Source organism: Glycine max, chromosome 8 (genome assembly GCF_000004515.6).
Source record: "Glycine max cultivar Williams 82 chromosome 8, Glycine_max_v4.0, whole genome shotgun sequence".
NCBI classification, from domain to species: Eukaryota; Viridiplantae; Streptophyta; class Magnoliopsida; order Fabales; family Fabaceae; genus Glycine; species Glycine max.
The window spans coordinates 7,799,592-7,812,771 of NC_038244.2; the positions used below are offsets into that span (position 1 = coordinate 7,799,592).

At 34.6% G+C, this 13,180-nt stretch overlaps 2 protein-coding genes across 4 annotated transcripts; one reads left to right on the forward strand and one right to left on the reverse strand.

Moving 5' to 3' along the window:
• Positions 1-1,702: 1,702 nt before the first annotated feature.
• On the forward strand, positions 1,703-8,384 carry LOC100809063 (putative ABC transporter C family member 15). The gene is made up of 11 exons (XM_003532667.5): positions 1,703-1,913; positions 2,052-2,959; positions 3,089-4,518; positions 4,637-4,723; positions 4,813-5,406; positions 5,508-5,672; positions 5,876-6,170; positions 6,554-7,074; positions 7,157-7,220; positions 7,350-7,589; positions 7,808-8,384. The coding sequence occupies exons 2-11, from the start codon at positions 2,107-2,109 to the stop codon at positions 7,924-7,926; spliced, it is 4,368 nt and encodes a 1,455-aa protein (XP_003532715.2). The 5' UTR covers positions 1,703-1,913; positions 2,052-2,106; the 3' UTR covers positions 7,927-8,384.
• A 129-nt stretch (positions 8,385-8,513) lies between these two features.
• On the reverse strand, positions 8,514-12,722 carry LOC102664445 (putative ABC transporter C family member 15). 3 transcript variants are annotated; one of them, XR_001389449.2, is made up of 5 exons: positions 12,429-12,722; positions 12,189-12,309; positions 11,843-12,080; positions 10,538-11,181; positions 9,448-10,461 (listed from the first exon to the last, which is right to left on the reverse strand). XR_001389449.2 is itself a non-coding variant. In XM_006585038.3 (2 exons), exons 1-2 carry the CDS (start codon positions 10,979-10,981, stop codon positions 10,333-10,335), a joined length of 573 nt encoding a protein of 190 aa, XP_006585101.1. In that variant the 5' UTR covers positions 10,982-11,833; the 3' UTR covers positions 9,446-10,332. The 3 variants fall into 3 exon arrangements, 1 of the variants encoding a protein (XP_006585101.1); XR_415432.3 differs by lacking the exons at positions 9,448-10,461; positions 10,538-11,181 and adding an exon at positions 8,514-9,439; XM_006585038.3 differs by lacking the exons at positions 11,843-12,080; positions 12,189-12,309; positions 12,429-12,722 and having other exon boundaries at positions 9,446-10,461; positions 10,538-11,833.
• Positions 12,723-13,180: the final 458 nt, after the last annotated feature.

The following is a 13,180-nucleotide window of genomic DNA, read 5'->3' on the forward strand; positions in this document are numbered from 1 at the left end:
TCACATGCTAGCTAGGAAATATCTCGTACAAGACTAAAAAAAAAAATATAACAATTTTTTATTGCATAAAAATTGAGTGAATCAAAGTGAATTTGAGTCTTTTTAGTTCACGACATATGTTCTTGATATTCAATTCTTATAGATAAAAAAATTATAAACATATATTTTTACAACTTAAATATGTTCTAAATTTCAATAAATATAATTCTATCAAATTTTAGTCTTTTGCAGAAAAAATGTTATTTTTAGAATCTTGACATTATTAATATTTTTTGTCTTATCATCAATTTTCAGTTAGTTTAGTGCTGACATAATTAAAAAAATTAAAAATATTAATTAAGATAATTAAGCTAACGAAAATATTTTAAATTAAGATAATTAAATTATTTTCAAGTGTGTAATTCAATTTACTAATATATTTATTATTTATATAAATAATATAATTTAGTTTTAATTTTTAATATATTATTAACAGTAATTTTTATTGTTTTCAATATTGTTCTTACATTTTAATTCACTAATTTATTATTAGTATTGTACTTTTTTTATAAAAATATAATTAACTTAGTCGTTTATAGTTTTATTTTAAATATATTACTGTTGATATTATTCTTAATTACACAATAATTATACCAATTTGACATAAATATATTATATTGTTAGTTGACTTATCTGCTCCAGGCATGCGGAATACACATACGTACGTACAAAATAATCTTTCAGCAAAGGTTGGTGGACTGGACAGAGATTCCGGTGATAGAGACCGTGGTTGTTTACAAATTACAAATTTCTAATTTGTTTTGAATATAATTACTGTAAAAGCTTTTTGATTCTATATTATATTTTTAAAGATTTATATTATATTCATATCTAAAACAAAGACTAGAATAGTAATAAAAATGGTCAAATTAAGCAACTGTTTAATTTGTTAAACTTATTCTATTTAATAACTTTTATAAACATTAAGTTTCATGAATTTAACAATTAATTAATAAGATTATTCATTTTTATCAAAAATAGTCAAAATTTCATTTACACATTAAATATATTTTTAAACTTGTTTCTGTGCAAGTTTTTCTTAGGATTCTAGAGCATTCAAGTATGTATGTGTAACTTAATCCTATTTGTTCTTGAATATATCCTCCTCTTACCTAATACACATTCAGCTATCCTCAAGGATGATTTCATTGAAACCTCACTTAGGTGTTATCCTCTGAATATGCATCCTAGACAATCACACTAGTAACACATAACATGTATTTGGAATAAGACTAGAATATTAATCTATGTTGTTCCGATAAGATTGATCGACACTTGAGTCATAGATCACGATAAATCATAATCAATAAATATAACTACAAACATATTTATCACTCAAATTCAAGATGGCTGGTCAAACAATTTCACATTAATTGATTTTTTTCATATTTATAACTCAAATAGTCTATTTAGATCAATAAGACACTTATAAAATATAAAAGATAAATTTTTCTTTACCATTATTTCACATCAATTAATAATAGATGCATTTCATAATAAATAAATATTAATGGTAATATGGAAAAGTTTAGATGAATCCTCACATCTAAACAGGAAATCAAATGAGTTCCTTGGTTAGCCATTAGAACAACTTTCTTTGTTGATATCAATGATAACATTAGAAGTATTTAATTATATTCAAAGTTTGGTACGGGAATATGATTCTATACCGTTCTAGTCCTCGATCTGTCTATGTGTAATCGTCGTGACTCGTGATGCGTCTTGTGTGCTCCATATATAGTCTATGGTTTATCATCTCATCTCTGTCAGTATCCAGTGCCTACTACTTACTGTCCATCTACCGACTCTACCCTCAATCTCATCACTAACACTTGTAAATTCTCCCTTGGCTTCCTCCCTATTTCCATAGCAAGGTGTGCCAATGCTTTTCATTTTTTCAAAACATTATCATCCTATGCTTTCTTTTCCTTTGCTTTATCACTTCTCTTTTCACATTTCTTTTTATTAAAGTTATTCAACAAGGCATTTTTCTTTTTTTTAACATTCTACAGATTCTGGCCTTCTATTTTCTTCTTCATCATTACACCACCATCACTCAAAAGAAGCATGATGGCCGTTTTGGATGCTCTGTTGGGAACGGTCAATGTGGCATTCTTGTATGCCATTTTGATATGGCTTTTGGTGGATAGTTTGAGACAAAGCACTCGTAATAACCATGCTCGTGTTGTACTGCATTATTTCAAACGAGGAGGACCAATGGTTTTCGCTGTATTCACTGTTCTATCCTGTGCTGTTATTTCTGTTATGAACATTGCTCTTGCCTTTTACCAATACAGCTCTAGGAGAATAATCGGATTTAACTCTGTTTCCTTGGTTCTAACTTGGGTTTTGGCCACTATAGTTTCGTTTTATTCAATGAGGACTAAAGTGAGGGAGAACAAGAGGTTCAGGTTCCCTCTTGTTCTGATCCTATGGTGGTTTTTTGCTTGTATCATAGATGCACTATTGCTGTCTTCAAAGCTGGTAAAAAAATTTGAATCAATCAACTTGTGGTTTTTCTTGTCAAAGGATAACGTAGTAGATTCGGTTTCTTTGCCTTTGTTGGTACTTCTTTGTTTCAATGTGTGTGCAAGGGAAAACAGTGATTTGGAACAAGAACAGATGTTACTTCAAAAAGAGGAGGAATCTTCTATGGAGGAAGAAGACGAACAGGCCTTTACAAATGCAAGCATGTGGAGCAAACTTGCATTTCGATGGTTGAATCCCATTTTTAAAACGGGTCGGATTCAAAAACTTGAACTTGGTCACATTCCTCCTGTTCCTCCTTCTGAAACGGCAGAAAATGCTTCTTCAGTGTTGGAAGAATCACTTCGCAAACAGAAACTTAAAGGAGGTTCCTTGACAAAAGCTATTGCCTATTCTATATGGAAGTCCTTGGCCTTAAACGCAGTTTTAGCTGGTATATTTTATATTTTATTCAATATCACTACTACTGTTCCTCTTTGGTTTTTGTGTACCTTTATTCAAGTTTAGTCACTCATGTACAGTGTATTGATTACTAATTTATATATTTTGTTTGCACTTGTAGGTGTTAACACAGGTGCCTCTTATATAGGTCCCTTGTTGATAACAAATTTTGTGAATTTTTTACTGGGGGATAATGGTGATTCAAGCATCCAATATGGATTGGTTCTTGCATTTATTTTTTTCCTTGCAAAGACTGCGGAGTCACTGAGTCAAAGACAATGGTACTTTGGTGCTCAACGAATTGGAATCCGGGTGCGTGCGGCTCTTACATCTCTAATTTATAGCAAGTCCCTATTGATGAAGTGTGCTGGACCAACACAAGGTAAAATCATCAATTTGATTAATGTGGATGTTGAAAGAATTGGGGACTTCTGCTGGTACATTCACGGAGTTTGGTTGCTTCCAGTTCAGGTCATTTTGGCCTTGGTAATCTTATACATAAATCTGGGTGGTACTCCTTCTTTTGCTGCATTTGGTGTCACCATATTGGTCATGGTGTGTAACACACCTTTGGCCAATAAGCAAGAAGGTTTGCACTCCAAGATTATGGAAGCTAAGGATTCAAGAATTAAAGTGACATCAGAGACCATGAAGAACATTAGAATTCTAAAATTGCATTCATGGGAAACTTCATTCTTGCAGAAACTCCTCCAACTTAGGGAAACTGAGAGGAGGTGGCTGCAGAAATACCTCTATACATGCTCAGCAGTAGCCACACTATTCTGGACATCTCCAACTTTAGTTTCTGTTGTCACCTTTGGTGCTTGTATACTGGTGAAAACAGAACTGACGACAGCTACAGTACTCTCAGCTTTAGCGACTTTTCGTATTCTGCAGGAACCAATCTACAACTTACCGGAGCTTATCTCCATGATCATTCAAACAAAAGTCTCCGTTGATCGAATCCAGGAGTTCATTAAGGAAGACGATCAAAACCAATTCATAAACAGGCATAGTTCAAAGATTTCAGCAGTTGCTATTGAAATTAAGCCGGGCGAATATGTATGGGAAACAAATGATCAAACCCACAAGAATCCAACAATTCAAATTACAGGAAAGTTAGTGATAAAGAAAGGTCAGAAGGTAGCAATTTGTGGGTCAGTGGGGTCCGGTAAATCAAGTTTGATATGCTGTTTGCTTGGGGAGATTCCATTAGTTTCTGGGGCAGTAACCAAAGTCTATGGGACTAGAAGTTATGTGCCCCAAAGTCCATGGATTCAGTCTGGAACTGTAAGAGAGAATATATTGTTTGGCAAGCAAATGAAGAAGGACTTTTATGAAGATGTTTTGGATGGCTGTGCTTTGCACCAAGACATCAACATGTGGGGTGATGGAGATTTGAACCCGGTGGAGGAGAGGGGCATAAACTTGAGTGGTGGGCAGAAACAGCGGATTCAATTGGCAAGGGCTGTTTACAATGATTCTGATATTTATTTCCTTGATGATCCTTTTAGTGCTGTTGATGCTCATACCGGAACTCATTTGTTTAAGGTTAGTAGTGCTAATGATTGGTGCATGTGTTTTTTTTTTTTTTTTTTACTGATGCACTTTCTGATGTAATGTTTATTTCTTTCAATGAACTTTACCAAAAATTGGAAATTCTGAGCAGAAATGTCTCATGAAACTTTTATATGATAAAACGGTTGTTTATGCTACCCATCAACTGGAATTCTTGGAAGCTGCAGACCTCATTTTGGTAAGCTATTGTATTGAACACTAATCTTTAGCTGAAGAAATTTCTTTACAAGTGTTTTGGGCCTTCACTATTAAAATACTTTTTGGCAGGTAATGAAAGATGGAAAAATAGTGGAGTCAGGAAGCTATAAAGATCTTATAGCATGTCCCAACTCTGAACTTGTTCAACAAATGGCTGCTTATCAAGAAACATTACACCAAATAAATCCATGCCAAGAAGATGATTCTGCTAGCTGCAGACCCTGCCAAAAAAATCAAATTGAAGTTGCTGAAGAAAATATTCAAGAGATCATGGAGGATTGGGGAAGAAGTAAAGAAGAGGAAGCAGAGACGGGTAGAGTGAAATGGAGTGTTTACTCAACTTTTGTCATATCTGCTTATAAAGGAGTGCTTGTTCCCGTTATTCTTCTCTGCCAAATTCTCTTTCAAGTTATGCAGATGGGAAGCAATTATTGGATTTCATGGGCTACAGAGCAGAAAGGCAGGGTCAACAACAAACAGCTTATGGGAACATTTGCTCTTCTATCTTTTGGTGGCACCATCTTCATACTGGGAAGGACTGTTTTAATGGCAGCTGTTGCTGTGGAAACTGCTCAACGCCTTTTTCTTGGAATGATCACATCAGTTTTCAGGGCACCTGTTTCATTTTTTGACACCACACCTTCAAGCCGAATTATGAGTAGGGTCAGTTTCACTATTATTTCTTTATTTGATATATTATTGCTATCTTTTGATTATTATCAGCTTTAATCAGATTTCAACCATTCTCTTCTTGATGATTACAGTCATCAACGGATCAAAGTACTGTAGACACAGACATACCATACAGATTAGCTGGACTAGTGTTTGCACTTATCCAGTTATTGAGTATCATTGTGCTAATGTCTCAAGTTGCATGGCAAGTCATTCTCCTCTTTTTTGTGGTGTTTGCAATTTCCATTTGGTATCAGGTAAGAACTATATCAATCTTTGACAATGTACACAAACTAAATCATATCATTTTCCCGTCAAAGTCTTATCAGCATGAACTAAAAAGATAATAGCATTAGCTCGTGTCATGATGAATCCTCCTCTTGTCATAAACATTTGCATGTGCTAACTCTTGCATGGCTCGATCTAGTTTTCTAGTGATGAAGTTATTTGTTTTTTATAGGCTTATTACATCACAACAGCCAGGGAATTAGCCAGGATGGTTGGGATTCGAAAGGCACCAATCTTGCATCACTTCTCAGAATCAATTGCCGGGGCTGCTACAATCCGCTGTTTCAATCAAGAGAAACTATTCATGACCAAGATTAAGGCTCTAATTGACGATTATTCTCGGGTAGCCTTTCACAATTTTGGCACCATGGAATGGCTGTCTGTCCGAATCAATTTCCTCTTCAATTTGGTCTTCTATTTTGTACTTGTCATCTTGGTTACTCTTCCAAGGTCTACCATTGATCCAAGTAAGCTCCTTCTTCCCCTATTCATCTTATCAGCAGTGGTAGCAGTTACATGCATGTGTGTGAGAACCACTTTTCTACTGCATTATTTTAAAAAGCTCTAAAGAAGGACTTACACATTATTGATTAAGCTTGGGTTACAACTTTAAAACCAAAAAAGAAAACTAATTTTGCAGAAAAGTAGCTTGTTTGTATTAGATCCTTCTGGTTGTAACTGTGATGCCATGATACTCACATACTAGTGGTACTTTAAGATTGATGCATGTGGCAGTACTCAGTAATTGACATATGCTTCTCTTTCCTCTCTCACCAGTCTCCGTAATTCCCACTAACAAGATCCACTAACGAGTATATGGAAATGCTAAGTTGCTTCTTCTGATTTTCAGGCTTGGCGGGTTTGGTAGCTACTTATGGTTTGAACTTGAATGTCCTTCAGGCTTGGGTGATATGGAATCTTTGCAATGTTGAGAACAAAATGATATCAGTTGAGAGAATATTGCAGTTCTCTAGCATACCAAGTGAAGCGCCATTAATTATTCAAGATTGCAGACCTGAACCAGAGTGGCCAAAGGAGGGAAAAGTTGAACTACGTAACCTTCATATACGGTATGACCCTGCTGCTCCTATGGTCCTCAAAGGTGTCACTTGTGTCTTCCCCGCACAAAAGAAAATTGGTGTAGTAGGCAGGACAGGGAGTGGAAAATCTACTCTGGTGCAAGCCCTCTTTCGAGTGGTGGAGCCTTTGGAAGGATGTATACTTATTGATGGTGTAGATATTTCCAAGATTGGTCTGCAAGATTTAAGATCTAAGCTTGGTATAATTCCTCAGGATCCAACCTTGTTTCTAGGTACTGTAAGGACTAACTTGGATCCACTAGAACAACATGCTGATCAAGAACTTTGGGAGGTTAGCATTAGCAGTTAACATTAACACACTTTCTTGAAAATGCCAATGTTTATCTTATTAATGAGAGAACAACTATTTTCAGGTTCTCAGCAAGTGCCATCTTGCTGAAATAGTGAGGCGGGATCCAAGACTTCTTGATGCACCAGGTATAAATATTTTTGTTGAAAAATTGCGTCATTCAGGAGTATAACTTTAATAACCGTCCAACTCCACAGTTCTGATGCTTTTCCACCCCAATGCTGTTATTGATATGAAATATTCTTTCACTGATGTAGTGGCCGAGAATGGAGAGAATTGGAGTGTTGGACAAAGGCAGCTTGTATGCCTTGCTAGGTTACTACTGAAGAAAAGAAGAATTTTGGTCCTAGATGAGGCAACTGCATCAATTGACACTGCCACTGACAATTTAATTCAGAAGACAATTAGGGAAGAAACAAATGGATGTACAGTTATTACAGTAGCGCATAGAATTCCTACAGTTATTGATAATGATCGGGTTTTGGTCCTTGATGAAGGTATGTACTTCAATATATGTGGTCATACCATTAATGATAATGAAAACATTATCTCAGATTGAAGGTTATCTTCCAAAAGAATTTAATGAGGAGGCGGGGAACTAAAAATGAGTATTATGTTAGGTTCAATTTATTAAACTTGATGTTTTAAAGTATGGTAGCATATTATTGCACCCGTTTGTGTAAGTTGCTGAGCACTACTATTTTGACTTGTACAGGGACAATTGTAGAGTATGATGAACCAGCTCAATTGCTGCAGAACAATTCTTCTTCATTCTCAAAGTTAGTCTCAGAATTTTTGAGGAGATCATCCCAAAGTAGCTTCCAGAAAAGATAGACAATGAGGACAAGCATAAGATATTTTCAGGAGGATAGTATAGCAGTGACAGACCACCATACTGTACATAGAGAAAAGTTAGGCCCAATGCTGAGCAGAATTGGTTCCGGCATTGGACCACAACTCAAGAAACACTGACTGATTACATTAGCAACTTAAGGATTAAGGTTAACATATATTTGGGGCTCCTGATGATCATAGTATATTCTTAGTTGCTGTTCTACTGTCAAGAACTTGACTGATTCTCTAACCAAATTTTCCTTTTCCAAAGAAATATGTACGTCAATATGGGACTTCACCTCACTTGTACTCCAACAATAGGTTTTGCAATTGATTATTGTTTAGATATTCGTGCAAAAGCAACGAAATATTGGAATTTTGATCAGTTCCAGTTTTAGAGCTTTCGCTAACATTTAAGAGCTCTTTGAATTTAAGAGCCCTGGAGGAGGCATAGCAGATCTTTTGTTGTTCTATATTCATTTATTTTAAGGCTTGAACAGGCTCCAAGACACCATTATCGTCAAAATATTAAAGGGTAGTACTTAAAAAATGACGTAACTTTTATATTTTAATCTTAATTATTAATGTAAGATTTTGATGTAATATTTAATGATTCATATTTACTTCACTTAGTCTCAGAAAAAAAAAAAGAGAGAAAATCTGTCACTTGATGCATCCGCCCAAGTGTGAAAAAATAAGAATAAGAATTAATTTTATAGTTTAAATATGTTTTAATTCCCGGTGCAAAATCTATTTTTATGATTTGTTCCTTGCAAAAAAAAAAATAGCAGGTAAAAATGATTAATGGATTAAGGAAATGATAACAATTATATATGGGGGGAAAACTGTACATTTGTTCACGAATTCTTTGTGCAAAAAGATGCATTCAAGGGGTAGGAGATTTCTGATATGCCAAATGCAAACTTTACATACAAAAGACATTTAACTATTTAAGATATTCCAAATCCAAACTTTAACTAAAAGAGACAATTACAGCACTGCAAGTGCAATACCAAGTTATCTAATCACATCACCAAAAGAAAGAGCACCTGCAATGTGCATGTGCATGTGCATTTACAGCAACTGAAACAAAACCATCCTCTGGTGCATTTACATATTGAAAACACACCAAATAAAAAAACCAAGTTCTCTAATCACACCACCAATATAGAAATGGCACCAACTGTGCCCATGTACATAATGAAATCAAACCAAATTGCAAAAAAATAGAAGTCTTTGAAATAACTTGAAATGTTGTAGTCTTCAACCATTGCTTGCAGTTTGCACTTGTAGGTGTTAACACAGGTGTTTCCAATAAAGACCCCTTGATGATCACAATTTTTTGGCAGATTTGTTGTCCTTCGTCTTTTCATTGATTCAAACTCTCTCTTCAATATGAGAAGCCTAACAGATTTGACCTTTTTATTGCTGTCAAATCCATTTTGGATCTTGTCCCACATCTATTTAGGTGTTTCCAAGTCTTTGATTTTGGTGAAAATATGATTTCCAAGTCCTGAATGCAAGCAAGTGATAGTTTTATCCTTCTTTAGCTTCTGTTTGTCATAATCATTCATCTAACTCTAAGCAATAGTAGGATTTTCTCTCAATGGTAGTGGATCAACAACAGGGATTACAACGTTGCATAAGCTTTGAGATCTTAAGGGAAAAAAAACTTTATCTTCACAACTCAAATGTGATAGTTTTCACAATTAAACATTAGAGGATGAAGAATTGTCTGAAGTGAACATATTTTCACCACAACTGCCTGGAAATTGGATCACTTAGTAGTGTTTGCACTAAACCTCACTGTGTTTAGCGCTCAATCAAAAATTTGCCTCACAGACCATAAGAAATAAACTATGAAACCACGGTTGGAAATATTTAGTAAAATAAAATATAGAAATATAGGAACTTGCAGATAAGATAGAGATTAAAATTGAATTTAATAATTGCTATTGAAATTCATAAAACGAGAATGCATATGTATAGGCACATTCAATTTAAAATTCCTAAAAGATATAATCTGCTATCAGATTTATTTCAAATTACATTAACTAATTGAAACAAAACATAAAAGATAAAATCTGCAACAAAACAAAAATTCTATCTAAATTTATTCGAAAATCAAATTTCAAATAAGGCAAAATCTCATATCTCTAACAAAATCATACAATTTTATAGTCATAAATCTTTGCATGTGCTAACTCTTGCATGACTCAATCTAGTATTATAATGATGAAGTTATTTATTTTTGCAGGCTTATTACATCACAATAACCATGGAATTAGCCAGAATGGTAGGGATTCGAAAGGCGCCAATCTTGCATCACTTCTCAGAATAAATGCTGGGGCTGCCACAATCCGCTGTTTCAATCAAGAGAAACTATTCTTGACCAAGGTTAAGGCTCTAATTGACGATCATTCTCGGGTAGCCTTTCACAATATTGGCACCATGGAATGGTTGTCTGTCCGAATCAATTTCTTCTTCAATTTGATCTTGCGTAACTAATTCAGTAAGATGACACTTGCTGAGAACCTGAAAAGAGTAGTTCTCTCAGTAATAAGATAAACATTGGTATTTTTAAGAAAGTGTTGTGACTACTAATGCTAACCTCCCAAAGTTCTTGATCTGCATGGTGTTCCAGAGGATCCAAGTTAGTCCTTACAGTACCTAGAAACAAGGTTATACCAAGCTTACATCTCAAAACTTGCAGACCAATCTTGGAAATATCAACACCATCAATAAGTATACATCGTTCATAAGGGTCCACCACTTGAAAGAGGGCTTGCACCAGCGTAGATTTTCCATTCCCTGTCCTGTCTACTATACCAATTTTCTTTTGTCCTGGGAAGATACAAGTAACATCTTTGAGGACCATAGGAGCAGCAGGGTCATTCTGTATATGAAGGTTATGAAGTTCAACTTTTCCCTCCTTTGGCCACTCTGGTTCAGGCCTGCAATCTTGAATGGTAGACCTTGGCAAAGTAACGAAGATGGCACAAGAACAAAATACAAGACCATATTGAAGAGGAAATTGATTCGGACAGACAACCATTCCAAGCTGCCAAAATTGTAAAAGGCCACCTGAGAATAATCATCAATTAGAGCCTTAACTTTGATCAAGAATAGTTGCTCTTGATTGAAACAGTGGATTGTGGAAGCCCCAACTATTGATTCTGAGAAGTGATGCAAGATTGGTGCCTTTCAAGTCCCTGCCATTCTGGCTAATTCCCTGGCTGTTGTGAGGTAATAAGCCTGAAAAAATAAATAACTTCATCACTAGAATACTAGATTGAGTCATGCAGAGATTTATGACAAGATGAGGCTTCATCATGACATGAGCTGACCCTATCATCTTTTCAGTTCATGATGATAAGATTTTGACAGATATTGGTCCCATAACCTTCAAAACTGCCAGAAACGACTAATAACTACGCCAAAACAAAACGTGAATCCATTCCATTTGAAATGCAAAATTACGCCAACCCTCTAAAGTTATAAAGAAGCACAAAACAGTATTGTGTTCAGAAACCCTCCCCACTCCCACTAGTCCGATGGCAAGCCAAAAACTATTTCTTTTTTACATGAGAATTGAGATGCTGTCCAGGTAGCTTACAGCCTTACATGTTTATCTCTACTCTCTAGAGTAGATAAGCTAAATGGTTCTCTCAACAAGACCAGAGGGATCAAACTATTATTGCTCAAAATATGAAAATGACATCATAGTAAAAGAAATTACATTGCATGTAATATGACTATAGGCTGCAACCAACCCCTCCCAGACTACCACCCCAACCAAAGAAGATAACGACACACCTGAGCCAACAAATAATTAGATATACACTAACATGCGTTTAACTCTTAACGCATTTAAGTTTTATTAGTTAATATAGTCATAATTTTAAACATACAATACCTCAAATGCCTTTTTGAAGAATTTCTGAAGAAGATGCTCATATTTCTTCCTGGTTGAAACCCCCTTCTGTTTAAGGCCAATCATTTCCATATAGAATAGGCAATGGCTTTTGTCAAGGAGACCCCTTCTATTTCTGTTTGCTCCACATTGTTGTGTAAATGTTTGTGTTGTGAAGGCCTCTCCATGGAAGATTACACCTCTTTCTGGAGTAACAGTTGTTCCATATCATTTTTCTCTCCTATCAACAAATCAACCAAATAATTTAACAAATAATAATTCAAACTTCCATAATCATATATTAATAACAATGATAAAAATATTAAAATGATAGAATATGTAAACTAACCTCTTCATCTGTCGAATGTCCATGTCCACGTGTCCCCAGTGTTCCAGTTGGGTAAACTTCTAAAACCTTGAGAGTTCAGATTCAACTTCTGTCAGTTCTGTGTTCCCATCCTTTTAGATACCTAAATCAAACACAAGTTCAACTATGTTATAATCTGATAAGAGAAAAACACAAGTTCATTGATTAGAAAATTTGTAGCAGTAAGATCGTGCATATATGACGTCACAAGCAAATGCCTACCATAAAATACGGAATTGCGGAAACCTTTTGCTTTCCCTCACTCTGATCCTCTTTGAATAGAACAAGCCACAGTGTTAGAGCCACGGACACAGAGTCCAAACTCATATCAAGAATGCTAAATTGCCGCACTTGCTTTTGTCTAACTCACTCATTTACTCAGTTGAACCTTATAAAGAAGAAATCAAAAAGCAGAATCTGCAAAATGTTAATGGCGTATTCAATGATTGAATATAACGTTGTATAAAGATGGCACAGGCACTGGTTTCTGACACATATAATAAGCCATTGACTATATTTGCGGCTCACGTCATGGACGGGACGATACAATGATTCAAGCAGTTATTTTCACAACTATATCCATACCAATTTTTATTTTTTTTAGGAGATATCATACCAATTAACCATCTCCATTTTGAGGCATAATTGTCTTTTTATTATGAAAAAAATATTGAAATGTAATACATATACAATAATTTATATAATAATAAATTTTTACAACATTTCATTTTGTCTATCTCTCCTTAATGATTATGACATGTAATAAATAATAAATAATTATGGGAGATAGACAAAAAAAATTGTTATTATACAAATTGTTGTACATATAATATTTCTCAAAAATATATTTTATAATATATCAGCAGATTTTAATGGACTGTTTTCTATATAAAAAAAATACATTTCTGTATAAAACATCAAAACATTTTAATAGTGTTTTCTTTTACTTTTAATTAGTGTCTCGTTAATAATTA